At 46.9% G+C, this 20,296-nt stretch overlaps 1 protein-coding gene across 3 annotated transcripts in view; it reads right to left on the reverse strand.

Annotated features, from left to right (window-relative positions):
- Positions 1–3,574: 3,574 nt before the first annotated feature.
- Positions 3,575–20,296, reverse strand: part of Knockout (Stork-head domain-containing protein knockout) — a 133,334-nt gene continuing 116,612 nt past the window's right edge. For 2 of the 3 annotated variants that reach the window (XM_076830261.1, XM_076830262.1), the window contains exons 4-8: positions 8,928–9,383; positions 6,895–7,101; positions 6,029–6,213; positions 5,268–5,741; positions 3,575–4,973 (exon numbers count right to left, since the gene is read on the reverse strand). In XM_076830261.1, the coding sequence (XP_076686376.1) occupies positions 3,792–4,973; positions 5,268–5,741; positions 6,029–6,213; positions 6,895–7,101; positions 8,928–9,383 (2,504 nt within the window). In that variant the 3' untranslated portion in view covers positions 3,575–3,791. The remainder of the gene's footprint in view (positions 4,974–5,267; positions 5,742–6,028; positions 6,214–6,894; positions 7,102–8,927; positions 9,384–20,296) is intronic. The other variant, XM_076830263.1, reaches the window with a different exon arrangement.

Raw genomic sequence — 20,296 nt, forward strand, 5'->3', positions numbered from 1 at the left:
TCCTGAATTTCTTTTAATCGAGTGATTGCTTGGCAGTTCCCTAGATTCTATATCTAAACCGAAGGGATCGATGGAACTTTGTTTCCATCCATCTCTTTGGTTTAGTAGGCTTCATGTACAGGGAGATCGATGGAACTTTGATTCCATCTATCTCTCTACGGGTCTCCAAGCGCAGCAACCTCCTCGCGGTGAGACCTGGTAATCGGTGAGAACCGAGCCGATGGCTGCGATTGTCAAATATTCTAGTCGTATATAAGAATTTCTTTAACTTGCAATACTATGGTAGAATGTAAGAATAAAATATGTAACTTAAAATGTTGTTCGATTGTTCCTACCGAACCCCAGAATACGAATATAGTGTTAAGATGGAAGAATAAGAGCAAGTTGGAATATTTCAGCGAGATACTGGAACTGTTGAGTTTTTCACAATTTTTAAAGTCCTCTCTGCTTCAGCATTTTATTGAAATATACAAAATTACAATTCCTTTGCGAGGTATTCCACATTACATCATGAAAGCATGTCTTCCACAAATAATGTTGTTGTTTATATAAATTTGTATGTTAAATAAATTTGTTTTGCGTTAAATAAACCGGAATAGGACAGCAAGTTTAAAAGACGAATGTGATATCGTTTTATTTTCTTCCTCCGTTCTTTTCCGTTGAACGAAATATGTTCATAAGACGATTTTTAAATTGTTACTCTAACAGAAACATTTGTAAATCGCGGGCATTGACTCTCAAAACATAAACTAGTTTTACTCGTGCTTAATTCTAGTTCCTACCACGCGCAGCGTTACAATCTGTTTTGAGACTTCACCGGTAACGTTGCATGCGACACTAAAATGGCAAGGGGGTCCTAGGACACAAAAATACATTGCTTGATAGGTCTATTCTATACCTCGTCTGTGACACGGGTAAAGCTGCCGGTATCACCGCGAAAAGTATAGAAGCTGCATTATACAGGCTGTTCGTCTTATAAACGTGTTCCGTCCCACGGAAGAGAAAACAATTGGCTTGTCTTGAGAACAAGTGAACGAGAAAAAATCGTGTCTGCGTTTTTTCCAAACGTACTCTCGACATAATCGACGTAGTAGCAAACCGAAACTTTCGCGATTCGTCGTCAGGTTGCACTCGTTCGTCGAACGATTATAACATTCCGAAATGCGGCAATTCAGCGACTGATTCTTGTACGTAATTTCGCATTGTCATTCGTTATTTAGAATTTAGTGGTGTGAAAGTGACCACGTACAGGATTATTACACTCGACGCGAAGACATCCGTTGGCTTTTAGCAGATAACATCGCGACGATGTCGCGAGACGACGCTTGGAGACTGGCACTTCGTTCCGCCGGTTGATTGAACGTAATGGCAGATGGCTTGAATGTTTGGTAAGTCCTTCCACCACGCAACCTTTGATTCTTTTCCCGACTTCTCACCTGACTTTGGAACCTTCGCAACCGCAAAGGAAACTGAACAGCAACCTACTTACTGTGTACATGGCAATTCAGTATGACATTTCGATGACGAGTGAAAAAAATGCAGGGCGTGTATTTTTTGTCTCTTTTAATATCATACGCATTCGTTGTTATGATTACAATAGAGCAAGATTACAGAATGGTACTCTACAAGTTAGTTTTGATAAGAAATAAGGGCGTAAAAGGCTCGTGTGCGCTTCCATTTGTCGTAAGAATCGGAAGACGTAAGGATGTATCGAAATCACTATCGGTTAATCGGCGATACAACGTATGAAATGTACAAAGCAGGCACGGCAGTGGTGCTCAATTACCTGCCGCCTTACGGCTACGTTCTTTACGGTTACGGTTAATATTTATATTTCGAATGTTAGACGGAGGCTCGCAGCGCGGCGTCGATGCGCGTAGCGCCACCAGGTAGCGCTGCAAGCGGCTCTAAGGCGATTTAAGTACTAACAACGGTTTTGGCACTTAGATTTACGATTGCACTAATTATAAAATGGTTCCACTTATTTCCTGGGGAGGGAAATGCGCCCCTGTATTGCGCGTATTGGGCGCAGCAATTCCACGACAGCGTAACAAATCAAAGAGTTCGTTCGTCTTATTTTTTGCCCTTATAACCTCTTTGAATATCGGTAATCCGTACTTGCATAAGTGTTTTGCGAACGCGCAAAGATTTTTTTAAATAAGATGGTCGGCCCTGCCTTACGAACGACAATCCCGATCAAAGATTCTTGGTATTGTTTTTTTTACGATTTCAGCCAGAGGTGTGCCATGGTATACTTTAGGCAGGAGATTTATACGTAAAGTGGTTGTTTATCTGAATTTCGCATTCGACGGAAGTCCATTACGAGTACGATGGTCATAATACGTTATAATTCTAATCGCGCAACCTTTGCGTACGTGTATAGTCAATGACTATGCCTAAGGTCCTACGTGAAGTTGACTGCGCTACGCTTCCTTCCTACTTTGGCATATCGACCGAAACAAAATCTCGTCTAATATTCCTAGACGCCCGACCGGAGTGACCGGTAATTAGATAAGAAAGGTTGGTGCACATTAAATTACCACTTTTTACAGCTCGTCCTCGGGAACTCGAGTATTCCTCGCGTATTTCGTTACTCTAAGTCGACGCTACAACAATTGGCAGTATTTGGGTTCGCACAAAATATACTCGTCCCTCCCTCTCATTTACTCCCTCATTCATATTCATTCTTTCTCTCACTCTCTCCCTCTCGGTCGCTCGAATAAGGCAATTGTCAGGCTATCGTACGTGAAGTATTGCTTTGGCAAATCGCTTTAGCTCGGTAAAGCGATGCAAAACTGCCAACGTTACGACGCTGTGGTACCCGTTTCTGGTTGATTTTGTTCATTACGATAGACTATGGTAAAAAAAAAGAGAGGGGTCAGCTGTGGCACGATGGAATCTGACGCACGCGATACATTAGCTTTCGCGAAGGGAAGCGAATTAACTAAGCCGTTCGATGTTATGAAAGTTAGGCTGAGCGAGGCGTGCTTGACGTAACTATACTGCTCGAAATAATCAGCTGTTCTGAACAATTCTACGCCTGGCTGATGGACGTTTCCGAAATAATACTCGCAGTCACGTTCGAACTAAATACTATTCATCCGAAATAAATATTTACCCGTTGTACGAATACCTCAGTCTTAATCGAACCGTCATCCCCTTCGCTCTCCTGAACGGACGAGAAACCTTATCCTCCGGTTGTCCCGAGCAGTGGGCGAACATCACGCCGCGCTCCCTTCGAATGGAAGTGGCCGCACCATAAATGAAACGGCGAAATGCGACGGGTGTTCAGATGTCCCTCGCGTTCGAAGCCTTCCCCAAAACAGAATGGGCTTGCCAAAGTGCGCGATTCACCGGGTCCTCGAATAGGCTCTAAACGACTATTAATAAGCTAAGGAATACTTCCTGTGGAATGGCTGTCTTCATTTATACAATACCGCCGAACGTTCACCCGCGTAAGCATATAGATGACCAAATGGAAACAGACTGGCCGAAAACCGACGATGCTCGACGCGAACGATTCAGATCGTAATGATTTGTTGGGTGGAGAGATAACGCGTGATAGCACAGCATGCGTGAGAACATAACGAAACTTTTATTTATTGGTAACTGTTACAATGCTCTCTATATGCTTAAGCAGTACAGCGTTCATCCGTTGCTAACCGACGTCCGTCTATCGCGGCGCGGGGTGTACGAAGATACCGATACGGGCGTCATCGTGCTAATGTTCTCGACCTTTTTCACTGTACGAAACGCGCGGAGGTGGCGCTCCCTGGTCGACGGAGGAAGCATTAAACGAGCCCAAAGTCGGTGTGAACGGTAACGTCGCAGTTGTTCGGCTTGTCGGCCGCTGCCATGTTCACTTCCACCAAGGTGTCTACGCTGTTGATAGGGCAGCCCTTGAGGATCTTCTGCGCCGCCAGGCTGGTGAACTGGACCTGCATGTCGCTCAGGCTCGGGTAAGAGTACAGGTCGCCTCGGCTCACCGTCTTCTCCAGATTCGGCTCGGAGCCCTGCGGCGCTCTCTGCTGTTTCGTTGCCTCGAGATTCTCGATGTAGACGTTGTTGAAAGACCCCCCGAAACCGTCGAATGACTTGGTCGGGGACGGCGGATTCGAGGCGATGTTGTTCTTCGAACCCGGGCGCAACAGGTTTCTGTAGCTCAGCGCGTCCTTGGACAACGACAGGCTCAGCTTTCGCGAGTTGTTCATGGCGTCGTTGGTGTTCTTCGTGCTGGTCAAGTTGGCGGACGGATGGTCGTTGACCAGCGAGTTCTTGTCGATGTTGTTGGTCGAACCGTCGATCAGGTGCGCCTGGCTGTTGTTCAAGCGGTTCGTCAGTTTCAGCTTATTGGACACCTCCTCCTCGACTTTTGGCTTGTTCTCCTTGTCGGACTCCGAGAGGAGGAGGCTCGGTTTTGATTCTTTGGAGGCGTACAGAGAGGAAGGGCGTTCCAGCTTGCTGGACTTGTTCAGCTTCTCCTCGTCGAGCTTTGACTTGAACAGCTTCTCCTCGTCTATCCTGGTCTTGTAGACCTTCTCGCCGATCACCTCACGGTCCTGCTTCTCCTTGCAGTCCATCGGCTCCTTGTCGGCCAGTTTCGTCTTCACCGTGCCGTTCTCGAAGGTGATGACGGACCTCATCGGGGAATTGTTCTGCTGCACGTAGATCTTCGTGCCGGGGGATCCAGAAATCGTTGTGGTGCTGGTGGCGTTCGAGGCTAATGTCACGCTGTTCTGAATCCCGCGCTGCTCCTGCGTTGGGCTGACCGGGGTCAGGTTCGTCGACACTTGCAGGGTTATCGAGTTCTGCGCTTCCTGCAACGGGGTCAGGGATCCTTGCTGAACCACTTTCAAGGGCGACGATTTGGCCGGCAGCGTTGAGGTTTTTAATGGCGACGACGAAAGTTTACCGCTGGAAATGGACTTTCCGCTGGAGTGCGACGAGTGACCGGACGATGTCTTTTGTAAAATCTGTCGAGGCAAATGAATACTTAGTAGGTTTCGTTGTGGTGACAATTATTAGGCTGTTGCGTAGTAAATGTCGTTTATGAGAACCATTTGAATGGAAACGTCCCTGCTAAATGAGTTTCGTGGCTTAGAGACTACCGGAACTTGACTCGGACATAATTCCTTCTCTTTCAAATCACTCTGAATAGAAAGTGGTCTGATTGCCTCATACTGAACGGTTGTATCATTCAACACTTACGTACACAGCAATCTAACATTTGGTGGCACCAGGTAGTGTCATCGAAAGCACAGGTTTACCTTATGCTGAGGCGATCCGTTCGACTTGGTACCGCTGCCAGTTGAATCGTGACTGGGTCGCCTAGAGTTCGACTGTCTCGTGCTGGGTCTACCTAACGTGGCGGTTTTCGCGGGGCTGGCGTTGGTGGTCCTGACGGAACCAGAGCTTCCGCCGCTTCTGCTTGGCGACGAGTTAGCCGAGTTCTTTCCGTTTTGCGTTTGATTGCGTGCTTGGTACGATTCCTGATTGGTGCTGGGTGGCAGGACGGAAGCTCGGGACGTGCATCTGCTCAAGCTGGAACACTTTGATCGAGGCAGGGTCGAGCACGGTGATCGATGTCGTCTGGAGCTCCTTGGCGTCGAGTTCGCCAACAAACTAGAGGAATCGCCACTAGCTTGTCGCCGGTGTCGCCTGGGCAGAGTAGCGGATCGCACGGAGCTCGAGTCATCCCAAACTTGGAAGCTGGCCTGAGATTGATCTAAACCCTCCATCATCTGAAAACGTCTCTTCATTATCCCTCTGAACCGCGGAGATAGGATTCAATTTAGTCGCGAGCTTCGCTTTCAATTCCTCACTATTTCTAACACTTTATCGGCCGTGCGTTGGAGAACGGGAACCACTCTTCTCAGTCTAGCGCGCCGCAGCATATTCTTATAGCTTTGTTAACCCCACGTAGTGAGTGGAGCTAGTACCCACAGGTACCTTTGCCCATTTAGAACATATGCAATACCAGCCGATAAAGTGTTAAGGGAAGAGCGTTCTGCGTTTAAACTGAACTCACCGAAGGGCTGGCGGCCCTGGTTTGCGTGGCCACGCTGTGTAGGTGAACGACACGCGGGTTAAACCACTCGGTAGGGGGGTACTGGGCGCTGAACGTGCCCATCAACGGTGCACCCTTCCTCCGTGTACTGCGTCGGAACAGCCTGGAGAGTAGACCTATTTTCTCTGTAAAAATCCCGGAGAAACCTTGAGAAGAGGGGCACAGATGTTGCATTTCGTTTTGAGAGATCGGGGGATCGAGGAAGGGCTTGCCAGCTAAGGGTGAACTAAGAAGCATCGATTTGGATGTTCAGCCGTGGTGGTCGCGGTTGCCTTTCTTTTCTGGGCGATCGACGTTTCGGTTCTGTTCTCGCTCGGCAGCAGGCTATCGAAAGAACTTTCCGTTCGATAGTTTTATTTCGCTGATGAATGGAGGAGACGGCGGAGAAAGCACCGTTAAATAATTTACTTGTCGCGGATAAAGACATCCAGCATCGGAGGAATGAAAGTTTCGTATTACTGAAAGTTGCGCCACTGGTGTGTTTACTTGATAAGCGTATGTGTCTTCTATCTCTACGCTTATCAAGTTCTTTCCGTATACCTATTCTTGCACTTTTCCCGCGAAGCGAGAATTCGCTTCTACGAGCGCTCTTAAACAGTACTTCAAAGGATTTGACCAAACTTTGACAAATATGCATCGAAACAGGGATTCAAACATTTTCTTTGCGACATCTAAATCTCGAAAGGAGATTTAAGAAACAGAAACCAGACGAATCAGGAAGCCTCGCGTGGCTTCTCAGTGGTCCCTGAGCTTTGAAAGGAAAGCCAACGCGTACCGATTAAGCGATCACCCATCACCAAAACAATCCCTTCCCCGACTCGACTCACTGGTTGGACTGTGGGGCGCGCTGTCGGTGCTGGCGTATTCCGCGCTCGAGGAAGTGTCGCTTCTCTCTGGCCTCCGTGGTAAAGACCGCGAGCTTCCACTTCTGTGCAAGCGTCTGGCTGAGCCCCAAAGCCGTAGAGAGTGTCGCCTCTCGAGGCGACCTGGCATCGATCGACATCTTGCGAACAGGACCTTGTCGTTGGGGTTACCTGCAAGATCAAAATCGAGTCCTCATTAAACAGATCCCACATTCTCTGATTCTATTCCTCTTAAGCTTTCAAAAAAGAAACATTTGATGTCAGTGTGCTAAGTGCGGTATCTCGATCAATTCTCTACGTAGACCTTCGGTTTGCTAAATTCGTAAAATTCGGAGGTCCCTTTTCTCCCAGATTTACCAAGAAAAAGCCACTCCAAAATCGATCACCCAGCTGTAGCGATCCAAAGAATTCGTATCCTTTCGATCCCCCGAATCGTCCGAATGAAACGCGCGGCACGCGAGAGCTCCCATCTTGTCCTCAAAAAGTGGAACACCCTGGTGGCTGATTTTCATCGCAGCGCAACAGCCAGAGGCGGTGGCGACGGCCGAGTGTGGGTTAACCCAGCGTGAGAATCACCCGGGAAACGAGTAAGAGAAAAGTAGGAAGATTATATACGTGGCCCCCCACGTGATCCCGACAGCGTGTGTAACGGTAGACAATGTCGTGACCAATAGCTAATATATCGGCTGCGCTAAACGCTTTCCAGGGATCGCCGAGTTGGCATGGTCTGTTCGCCTTCTGCTCTGTGTAGACCGATCCTCGCGTACACGTCCCTCCACGCCAGGCCTCGGCTGTGTATGTAGAGGAGGCGAAGCATGCAAGGTGTCGAGAAGGTGTTTCCGTGTCAATGCGCCAGAAAATTTCCAGCTCGCGCTCCACTCCGAAACTTCGGCCAACAATTCCGCATACGGCCGTATTCATTCATTTCACTGGATTCGAGTGCGAGCTGGGGAATATAAAGCGTGAAGAAAAGAGACAGAAAAAAGGAACCGAGCAACTGGTACTTGGATACGCGATAAGAAGTTGCATTTGATAAAAAAAAGATTCCTCATGGTGATACACGAGACTTGTATGGAAGTGGTTCCCATAGAGAGGATTTCGTATTATTTCAGACCCCTCGACCCGCGCGAAGCGAATCTCAGGCGAGGGTTTCGTACTTGTTGCGCATACGGTGTCGCAGGTAACAATGTGACGTCGTTACACGCTCGCAGCCCTGGGTGGCAAATGCACGCTGATGCGCAGTATATGGAAACGTATTATCGTACAATGCTGAAATCGCGCTCGCCATACTCGGCCTGTACACGGATGCTCGATAACGAAAATGTTGAGTTTTCTTTATGCGAGCCGGATGATACGCGTCCTCCATTTGAATTTCTAATTCCGTGGCGCGACGCCGAGCGGGGGCATAAATTCGCGACAGAGGAGACACGGCCACTCTAAATGCCGAGATAAGGTGGCGCAATTTAAATCGAATCGGCAGGATTTTTCCGATTCGTTGCGCCAGGAGGAATGCACGGTCTTCCGGCGCTGGGCTGCGTGGCTGCCAAGGACGACGACAACATAAACGGCGCTGGACTCGTCCATCGAGTCGAGAGAAAAAGGCTGCCAAGCGCGGCTAGCGAACTCCTCGTGGACACTCGGAACGATTCCCGAACACGTGCCGAACGGGTTTGCCCGGATCGACCAGTCTGCGCGAGCGAGTTCCCTTCGGGTTTACGAGGGCTTCTCGTTTCCTGGCTATCCTTTTACCCGTGATATGCGCGACGAAAGCAAGCCTCACTTCGTCTCGATTATCCCCTATATGTCGATTGTTAGGCTCAAACGAGGAAACGATCGGTTTGACTATATGTACCACTCTGCTGCAAAGATGGCTGGACTCTAGTAGTAAAAGCGTAAGGAGGATTTTACGAGAACTGTCGAGATACGTATCGAAGTGTAACGTGTTGTGTATCGTTGTTTAAAGAAGCTTCATAGTTTCCCCAGGTCATTTCGCTTACCTCCACAAATTACGTCCGCCAGGTTCGTCTGTACAGCTTGATGAGTTACATCGCCGTCCCTGAGGGTGAGCATCTCCCCGTGGACGAGCGCCATCGCCTCGTCGTTGGTCATCAGCATGCTGCCCTGGCCTCTAGATCCGCTCACCTCGCGGGAGCATCTCCTGGAGTTGCTTGAATCGCGCCTGAGCCTCCTTGTCTCGGGCGTAACGACGAAGTAGCCTTGGGATGTGTGATAAATCTTTCGCTCTTGCATCAGCTTCGCTAGCGCGTCGTAGACGAGCTCGCGGCTCGGTCGCTGCATGGCTGGGAATGCGTTCCTCAGCGCGTTCCTCAGCGTGTCCAAAGTCGCGGCCTGCCTCTGAGAAGTCAATTCCAAGATGGCCCAGCAAAGGGCCTCCGACAGCGGCGTGAATTGGCCTTGGGCCACTGGGGCGACCAAGCAATCCTCGATGTCGCCTGCAACACGAAGAAAGCCGTCGTTAGATCGGGAAAAGTAAATGGAGGATTGGCGAGAAGCAAAGATACAGTACACCCTCGCGAAAGATACTGTCGTTTGTGCTGTGTCGCGAGGACCCTCGCTACACATTGCCTTTCTGATGGCATTAAATATTCCCGTCACGAGCCTGCGGATACCAAGAGAATTTGGGGGTCCCCGAAGTCGCGAGATCAGAATAATCCATCGTCTTTTCATGGGCGTGGGCCAGATGTACGAGGACGCGAAGACTCAGGGGTTGGAAAGTCACCTTAGAACGTGACAGGAAGGGCAAAGATCCTTCAATTTCATTGCAAAGACGTCGCCCTTTCTGCTTCAAACTTTCTCTTTCCACCCGTCTTAATTACCTCCCTCGTAGCGTGCTTGCGAAGCAGATTCTGATCTACAAATTCTCGGGACTACATCTCACAACATATTGTGGAAGGGTTATAGAAACACTTCTGCCGCGCGGATGAATAGCAAAATCTGAATAAAGTATTCCTACATGAATCGTTAGCAGCTTCTCCAATCCCCATTTTAGGCATAAAGCGTATCTAACGACCACCTGGTGCAACCAAAGGCAAATCGGCTGGGCGAATTAGCGCAGCTCGCCGCAGAATCTGGAGTTCGGCCAAATTATCCTTTACTTAATTTCGAACGGACTCTTGCGTCCAACGATAATGGATTAATGAAAGAGTGTTGCGAGTGGCGAAGGAATTGCGGAGCTGGGTTAGCAAGTCATAGTTGCAGCGGTTCCAGACACCGTTCCTCGGATTAACGCGCGGAACATTTTCGCGGCGGCACGTTCAATTCCCAATGGTAATCGCAGTTTGTTAAAGCGTCGTGCGATTACGGGGTGACATCCGAAACGACCTCGCATAAATCCAGCGATGCCGCGTCCCGTTCTTTTTTTTACGCCGGTGGATTAACAGACGGCGCAGATGGCACGTGAATTCGCCTCGCCGGGATAGCGCGTCCCATGAAAGTTAACTATCATTTCTGCGCACCGCCGGGCCCTCGTGACACACTGAAACTGAAGTCACACTTTTACACGCTCACCCTCGCTTTGTGCCACGGCCGGCCATCGAAAGCATTTTAATACGTTCCACCCTCGTCCCCCGCGCGCCATATGCGAATTTCGTAAGGCAGCCAGTGCCGGTGCACGCGATATTGCGCTGACCTTTGGCAGATATTGATCGTGTCATACGAGCTTGAAAAATGTCCCGTGAAATATTTCACGTAGCAGCCTCGCCGCTGATGGAACATCGTTATCCAATCTGGCAAATCGTCTGCCGGGGTATCTCGATTGACGCAATCTCAGGGGTATTTTTATACCCAGCAGGCCATACGCTTAAATTCCACTCTGCCCTACAGTGTATTTTGCGGTGATAACAGGTTCGAAAAATGTAAAGCGAGTGGATCGATGAAAGTTTCCGAAGGTCGTGCTTCACAATATCGCTAACCACCCACGTAACAATGAATCCACCCTGTGGAACAGGTCGGGAGCACGGATCACTGCCATTTCCGATGACGCCCGCTCGCTGCTCTAGTCCCCCAGTTGCTCTGGATCCTTGTTCGCGGACAGGCAGGAAGGAGCAGAGCTGTATAATTATGTGTCCGACTACGCCAGAAAACGCCCACACCGGCCGCTCTTGTTAAAGGGCTGTCGTAAATAGGCCAGACAAGCTCTCTATGAAATTACCGGCGAGACCTCGGCGCAGTTCTCGCGCTACCGCAGTTTTCTCGTCTGTTCAATTAACGAGCGTCTCGGCTGTCCGTTCCTCTGGGCATCCTTTCTCGACGACCACGCTAAACCTGTTTGCGCCCGACAATCATCATCCCGGCGATTGTAATATATCGGGCGATATTAGATTTTCAATTTCTACCGCGTCCATGATGGATACGGCCCGGGGCCGTCCCAGTGCACGTGCCCTGCGGATTCCGATCGCCGATGATGACGATTCTATCGCTACTTTCTCGTGGGGCACGCATCGCGCGGCTCTTTCAATGGAAATCTTGGAAACGGTCGTTATATACGCGAGGTCCAGTTGCCCACTTGCCTGGAATTTCACCGCGGCCCACGGACGGCGTTGCATACGTAATTATGCAAGGAGGTGGCCACCCACGCGCGCCATTTAAGGAACCAACCGAGACGGGTCGCGAGCAGATGAAGAAGAGCGGGGCGAGGGCACCGACAGGTGCGCGAAACCGCGACGGGCCTCGTCTTGAAAACTGGCACGTCTTTTCTGGCCCCTTTGGCACCGGCCGTTAACTCGCGCCGACTATCGCCGACGCCCTCGCCAAATGGTATTAGGACGGAACATAGGATAGGTGGCAAGTGGGGCTCCGGTTACCGTCCGCGGTTGTTTATCGCGTTTCTCGAATTACCAGTCCAATGAAATCACTCGAACGCAATCGTCGAATATATCGAGTCCGGGATAACGTATTGGGCCTACCGGAAAGTCCTGTCTGCCTTTAAATGGGGAATGAAACTTGCCACAGCAGAATTCTTTATTACTTCGTCTGGCTACATCGTATATGTATGCTTCATCCGGTTCTGTAGACAGTTTTCCACTCGAATTGCTCCCTTTCCATGTTAAGAAGCCATTTATCGCTAGGATGACTTGCTCATCGCTTTTCAAACTTTCTCATTTTAAAAGTTTCGGAGGGATTTAAGAAAATGCTGGAGGGTAGAATGTCTGAAAAGTGTGTTGGGTGACAAGGCAGTTTCATTGCCAGCTGAATTTCCTCACTTTTTGTGGAATCTTCGTGCTATGAGATATTTATATTTTTATAACTTTTAATCAGGGATCAAAAAAGTTCTGGAACTTTTTAATAGGTTCTGTTTGAAACATGTAGCGTGAAACTCTTTTTTAAAATGTTCTCACATTATAAGTTCCCATGAGAACTGATAAAGTAAAGGTTCTTGAAAATAAAAGTTCCAGTTGGAATGGCACTTATAAAATATAAAAAGAAATTTCTCTACAACAGTTGCAGATATTTTGTTGATTAATATTAAAAAAGTTCTCAATTGTCGTAACAAATACTGAATATTATTCAATGAATAGTAGGCACTACAACAATACTAAATAATTATTACAGTTAAATTGATAGTCTGAATGTGTTATTTATTTGTAATATTTACCTACGTAGAGAATCTGAAAATGTTATTTAGGTATTATTCTTGACCAGTTCTTTTTTCTGTTTAATACTTCTTATGAAACTATTAATTACTTATGTTATGATTATCATAATTTTTATTCAATAAACATGACGAATATATTATACATATTGTCAAATAAAACTAGTACCTATAAATAATAGTTTAGTATTTTTCTTTACCTAATGGAACTTTTTTTAATAAATGTTCTAATATAACTGTTTCCATGGAACGTTTATTATATAAGTTCTAAAATATCTGTTCCATGAGACCACTTTTTAAAGACGTTCCTAAAAGCATGGCTTCTTTCAACAAAAATTCCACAGGAACAGATATTTTCTTAAACGAAACATAAAAGTTCGAACAGAATTTGTTTAAAAATAGGAGTTCCAGAACTTTTTCGATCCCTGCTTTTAATCGTCATTATTACTCAAAACAGAAGCCTAAATAGAAGAAAATATATCTATACTGTTCCGATTTGATAACGATGGCTTCTTTATTCTACCCCTATACCATTATTCTAACTACTCATAGAGTATTTTGGAATACTTCTGCTACATAGTCGAGTATTAATCCCCAAAGTCAACATTCCACTTCAACTCCAAATTATCCTTACATCATCTAAACCCTGTGTCACCGAATTTCATCTCCTTCAAGTTCCTCACCCTTATCCGTGCTCCAATCTACCTGCACTTGCAGAACACCCGTTCACCCGTACTTACATTATCCCGCTATCGAATTAAAATCAGAGCAGAATTTCGTAAACTCCTAGTGCGCTCTGCATCCTTCGGTAACCTGTTCCTGGTGAAGAAAAATCGTCGAAACGCTTTCCCACGCACGCACAGCACGACACCGGCCGCGGCGGAATGGCCCCGGCGACTATGAAAAGGACTTTCCTCCCCGAACAAAGCCGGAGTAAGTTATAAAGTCCCGGCAATAAAGTACGGGCGTCGAATTTATACGACTTTTTCGTTGCCGATGGCCGAGGCGGACGCGTACGCGTCGGCTCTTGAAATTTATTCGCCCGGGGCCGCGTCCGCGGACAGTTCGGTGCGTGGAAGCGTGTGTATACAAGTGTACGGGGCAGTAAATGGCCCAACTAAGACCGCATAATGCCTGCGTGGGAGAGGCCAGTTTCGATCTCGTTTACGAGATCTTATCCGGCGCGGGGCACCGCTCGGAAAAAGAGCCGGGATAATACCCGTGTCGTTACACCGTGAGCTGCCAACACACGGACGGCGGAGGGGTGGGGGGGGGGAGGTGGAAGTGGCGGAGGGGATATCACGAAGAAACCGAGAAACGTTCGGGTTGCACAATTTTCGACGGGGCTGTCGGGGCGACGATGGAACGCGATGGAGGGCAGGGAGAGGCCAGCTGGATCGTGGAACTCGATACGTCGGTTTCTGGGGCGTGGAACATCGTGTTCCTCGTGAGAATCTTGTCCCGGACACGCGTTTCCAATGCTTTCCACGCTCCGCGTTATTGTACGCCAATGTACGTAATGTAGCGCGAGCGGGGACCCTCGCCAGGCTCTTCTCAAAGTGGCACGCTTGGGAATAGCAAAAGTCACATTTCCCTTGGAGACGTCTAGTTCCGCTTAATAGATACTCCAGGCTGCAGGGTGTTAAATACTCCGGGAGGGAGGTTAAATTGCCATGTTCATGGATCTGTAACGAAATCTAGGAGCTGTAGGCAGATCGCAAGAGAACTCTGCGGTGCAGTAATTGATTCTGATTGCGAGAACTGGTTCGACACGGCGATCTGCTTACAGCTCGTACATAGTGGAAGAGTTATTATGACCTACTAAGCGTTATTGCTACCTACGAGATTTCGCGAAAATTCGTCGCGTAACGGTTCGCCAGCTTCTCCAGTGGAACGTCGTCCTTACGCGAAGCTTTTCCATCCCCGGATTTCAATCCTCGTGTGACACTTCGGGGCATACGGACGGCTGCCCATCGATCGTGGTGCGTGTGCGTCGCCATAAACCGCGGTTTATTGTTTCACCGTAACGATAAAGGTGGTCAGAGGATTCCGGCCTCTCTCGGTAGACGCGGATGAACACCTGCCAATCTGGTGGGTCTCGCGAGCGACTATTATTACCAGCCGGCCGTACCTTTCTATCATTCCGCGGGGCCTTTATTATAATATATCCCGGCGGCCCACGTAGATGGCGAGCACGATCTCGCGGTAAGAGGCAAGCAGAGAGAGAGAGAGAGGGAGGGAAAGGGAGAAAGAAGTTGGTATTCGGTCGATTCGCCTACGCGAAAATATCGGGCCCTCGATACTCGGGCCTGAGAGAAAAGAGAGGCAGGCCCGGGGCGAGGGGGACCTTGTGATCGAGAACGAGCGTACTTCGAACTTCGAGACACACGGCCGGGGGATCACTTCCGGTGTACCGGTACACGGTGCAGAACACGATGCATATATCCTTATCGCCGTGATCCATCGTGTCGGCCCGCCGACCTCCGCCGCTTTATGGGTCTGCCCCATGGGAAATGGCAAAGACCACTTGCAAGGAATCACCTCGTAACAAGGCGACCTTTGAGTCCCGTACCTATCCTCTACCAGCCGGCGACGCTGTTCTATGCAAATCCAAAGGATGCTATCCCGTGTCCCCCTCCGCCCTGGGGCAACCGCCCTCCTTTCTCTCTCTTTCTTTATTTCCTTCTTTCCACCGAGCGTGTTTCGCCTTTCCAATTTCGCCCCCCAATAGGAGTCATTCTGTGCCCATTGATCCCGTGCCAACCGGCTCTTTTTATCGCGCATCCGGGAGGAATCGTGGAACAGATTCGACTCGTTGGTCCGAGGACACGCGGACTGTCTTCCACGGGCTCCCCCAAGCGCGATAAAGTTCACCCCGGAGCTTGATAGATCGTATACGACGCGCACTTGCGTGGTCGGCTGTCTGCCGCGTTCATTAGGGAAACGCGTTTACCTTTCACTTCTGCTCGCTGAGGAATAGCGTGTTTATGGAGCACGGTAGTCTGGCCGGGAAATATTCCCGTGATTAGGGGATAATTACGCTTTGGGGTCGGAGGTGGTTCTAATGTTAGATGGTTTTGGTGTTGCTGGCTGAAAATCATGGTAACCCATTGCCTACAGCGTTAGGGAAGGGATAGGAACAGAGCCAGCCTCGAATTCAGATCTCTATCCCTTCCCCCGAAGGTGCTTTTATCTACGATTCTCTGGAGGAAGGTGTGGTTGGTGGCACCTCGGTCAGATGCGGGCCACGGTTTCTCGATCATTGCTATCGGATTTATGTATTCCTGTCGGCAATCAATACTCCGCCGAGTTAACAGCCGACCGTTTTGTTATCCGGGCACGGAATGCAAATAGATTGCGTAAGGGGCACTAGTCAATCCTCGGTCGAACCACGTGTTTGTTCGGTAGTGTAATAACTGTGCCCTGTTTGCAACCGTTTCTCCGTTTCATCCTTCAAATTGTATCGAATAGAAGGATCTTAATTTTCAATTAAATTTTGCATAAATTATACTAAATATTTAATCCTCCTCTTAAATTTAAATATAATTTATTAAATTACTTAATTTTCAATTAAATTTTACGAAAATTATATCAATATTTCATTTCTCCAATTAAATTTCAATATAATTTATCAAATTACTTAATGTTCAACTAAATTTTACATAAATTATATCAAATATATAATCCTCCTCTTAAATTTAAATATAATTTATTAAATTACTTATTTTTCAATTAAATTTTACGAAAATTATATCAATATTTCATTCCTCCAATTAAATTTCAATATAATTTATCAAATTACTTAATGTTCAACTAAATTTTACATAAATTATATCAAATATATAATCCTCCTCTTAAATTTAAATATAATTTATTAAATTACTTAATTTTCAATTAAATTTTACGAAAATTATATCAATATTTCATTCCTCCATTTCAATTTCAATATAATTTATCAAATTACTTAATTGTTCAACTAAATTTTACATAAATTATATCAAATATATAATCCTCCTCTTAAATTTAATTATAATTTATTAAATTACTTAATTTTCAATTAAATTTTACGAAAATTATATCAATATTTAATTCCTCTAATTCAATTTCAATATAATTTATCAAATTACTTAATGTTCAACTAAAATTTACATAAATTGTATCAAATATTTAATCCTCTTAAATTTAAATATAATTTATTAAATTACTTAATTTTCAATTAAATTTAAGTAAATTATATCAAACTAGTTTTTTATCCTATCTTCGTCAAGCATTACTAACCTATATTAAAGACGATAACCAAAATTTTCATTGGAAACTCTCCTAGAAACAATTTTTGCTACGAAATGCGAAATTTGACAACTTTTGCGTATCAGAAGGGTCTCTGTCCCTGTCTAATTGGTCTTCTGAAGGGCGTTACGAGGGGCCTAAGTCACATACGTGTCCAGACTCACTGCCCGCCGACATTTGAGACCCCCCTCCCCCACAGAAACAAAATAAGTCTCGATATTATTACAACTAATGTGTGACAAAGACCCCGAATCAAAGAAATTTGTGGAGCATATTCGCTCTTACAACAACGCTTTGCCGTTTGCCTCCATGAGAGCCCAAATAAAGGGCGCATTTCGACTCTGCGTTGAGCGCGCGTTTGTATCTCTACCACTTCTTGGAACCCTTCGGTCGAGAGTGAGAGAACCCGTGAGCGAGCGAGAGAGGACGAAAGAGTCGACACGACGTTACCGTCGGCTACGGAAGAGAGAAAGCATGATACTTCGTCTCGCTCCGACTTTCAGCTCGAGCTCGACCCGCGTGCGGGCCTACATACAATGCAGTAGCGGCTACTACATTGTACATAAATACCTGCTTTAGGCCACAGGTACTACCCATTATCGAATTTTTCAGGTTTTTGATTTTCTACAGCATCTTCGGGCGCCGAGGAAACTTCATGTCGAATCTGAACCTTGTAGGTCATCGGGAAGTACGAAAAAAAGCCTCTGGAAAGATTTTGCTAACAAACGAACATCCACCTTAAGCGTCTTATTATATAGGATATTTACTTCCTCCATGTAAATTTAAATATAATTTATCAAATTACTTCATTTTCAATTAAATTTTACATAAATTATACCAAACTTTTAAGCACCTAAGATTACCACGAATTACGCAAAGAAAGGGTAGCATTCAAGGAGTTTCGTCGATAACAACCCCTTGCGACATCTTGCTCTACTGAATAACCGAAACCTTGCTGAGGTAACGAGACCTCTGAACGTGGATCCTGAAAGAAGAATCGACTTGGCGTCAGTTTCCCACAGGCTTCTCGAATTCGTCTGCCATTACTGGCGCGCACAGAAGTGGCCTGTGCAAATAGATATTGATTCGAGAACAATGGCTCGTTGAGCCGCGCCGCTTTGCAAAGATGATTGGCACTTCTCGCAGAATCGTCATACTGTGCAGCTATGCGTGTTCGTGGCTCGGCGCGTCCGTGTGCCGTTGCTGCGTGAGCAGTCACGGAAGATGGTATCTCGGTGAAACATATCGAGGCACCCGCGACCTTTCGGGTATAAAATCGTCGACGGAAGAGCGAACCCCGCAGGGACAAAAAGGCCCGCCATTGTAAAGTTCCATGCAAATCCCGGCTTTCCGTGAATTCGTCAGCTTTCACCCGTGTTCGTGAAACTCCGCGGTCGCGGGTCGCAACGACGGGGGAGTACACGCAGCCTCCCCCGCGAGGGATTTTATGAAATCGTACACTCGGCGCTCGCCTCTGTACCGTCTGCTTTCTGTTATTCACGACCCGTGTAGTAAACAGTTCATCGGATCGCGGCGCAAGAAAGTGGTCGTCTCCTCCGCGCCAATACCGTTACTCAATCATTTTTACACGCTCCCCTCTGGCCTCCGTTTATGCAGAAATCTCTCGTTAACGGTACAATAAAAGGCGTAAAAAGGCAGCCGGCTAATCTTTAATGAATCTTTCAGGAAAACGGTTTCGCAGAGGTGCGCGTCGCCTGGGACGGTCGCAGAGAATGACGAGGTAAATACCGAGAAAGTAGCACGCTACTAACAAATATGCAAGGTTATTCAAGGTCATTTAAGGGTAACCAGAAGCAACGCTTTAAAAGAATAAGGAGAGGGAAACGGGGTTACATCGGTCCCAACCAAGCCAGTGGAGGATTAAAGAACTCTGATCGTCGTCCTCCGTTGACCTTTGCGAGATTTTTCTTCGCCGCCGACACATTAATGGCCACGAGCAGCTATTAAACGAGCATGCACGGCATTATGTTCTCATTGGTGCAGGGGCTCGGTTACGTACACGCGTTCCATTACACGGCCAAAGAGGCAACAAGTTGGGCATAAATTTGTTAAAGCAAGACACCTGGCCTGTATCATCGAATCGCCAGGGACATTTTCGTTCCCGCGCACGCGGGGTATGAATTGTGCAACCGGCGCACGTACCACCCCATGTGGGAGTGCATAAAATGGCAGGTACCGAGAAGCGAGCAGGCCAGGCCGCCGCGAGATTGTAGCTTAAAGTTTAAAACGACCTACGCCTCGGCTCGCCATAAATTTTCGTCCGCCCGAGCCAGATACCTGCGTTACCTTCCTGTGCGCTGGCCAGCGGAGCGATCAACCGGTGGCAATAACGACGCCCGCGAGAAAACCACGGTCACCTTTCACGTAGCCCCAACGACGACGTCGCGTTAACGACGCGACGCATTGTCACGTTTTTTTAATGGCCCGTCGACACGTCACCTGGCAGGATCGAAATTTCTTCTACGGACAGCTGACTATTCTCCTCTGGAACGTACGAGCGAGAAAGCGTGGCCCCATCGGCCGGCAACAAACCCCGGGACCAACTTAAGGGGTTATGCCTAGTCAGGCGGTCGAAAAGAGGCGAATATTTGTGAATTTTTTTTGAAGAAGCGAATGCGTATATTTTTACAAAACTTTTTGCGTTTAAAAGAGCAACATTTAAAGAACATTTGGTAATTTTGTCGTAGCAAAATATTTACGTTTATAATAAAATAACATGCGACATCCAAGAAGCATTTTTAAAAATATGGTTTTGTGGTGAGCACTGGCATTCGGAACCAGATTATCTAAAATCAAAAGACAAAAAAGATTTCGTTAGTATATTAATGTATCCTCAGGTTGACGGAGAGAATTTTCCGAAATCTTAAGTTAAAACAACATGGCAGCTATTTAAAGTTGAAATCCTGATTTTCTGTGCAAAAATCCCGCGAAAAAATCAGGATTTCAACTTTAAATAGCTGCCATGTTGTTTTAACTTAATATTTCGGAAAATTCTCTCCGTCAACCTGAGGATACATTAATATACTAACGAAATCTTTTTTGTTTTTTGATTTTAAGTAATCTGGTTCCGAATGGCAGTGCTCACCGCAAAACCAAATTTTTAAAACTGCTTCTTGGATGTCGCTTTTTATTTTATTATAAACGTAAATATTTTTCTACGAAAAAATTACCAAATGTTCTTTAAATGTTGCTCTTTTAAGCGCAAAAAGTTCTGTAAAAATATACGCTTCCGCTTCTTCAAAAAAAATTCACAAATATTCGCCTCTTTTCGACCGCCTGACTAGGCATAACCCCTTAATAGAAGTTTTAGCAAACACGAACTCGTTAGCTTTACGGCTCGACATCCGCTCGGGATTGTCTGTCGAAACGCTCCAATCTCTCGCGTAGCTGATTTATGCGAGCATGGCGGTACGGAGGCGACGGCGGAAAAAATTGCTCCGTGAAATC

This window comes from Andrena cerasifolii, chromosome 2 (genome assembly GCF_050908995.1).
Source record: "Andrena cerasifolii isolate SP2316 chromosome 2, iyAndCera1_principal, whole genome shotgun sequence".
Taxonomy (NCBI): domain Eukaryota; kingdom Metazoa; phylum Arthropoda; class Insecta; order Hymenoptera; family Andrenidae; genus Andrena; species Andrena cerasifolii.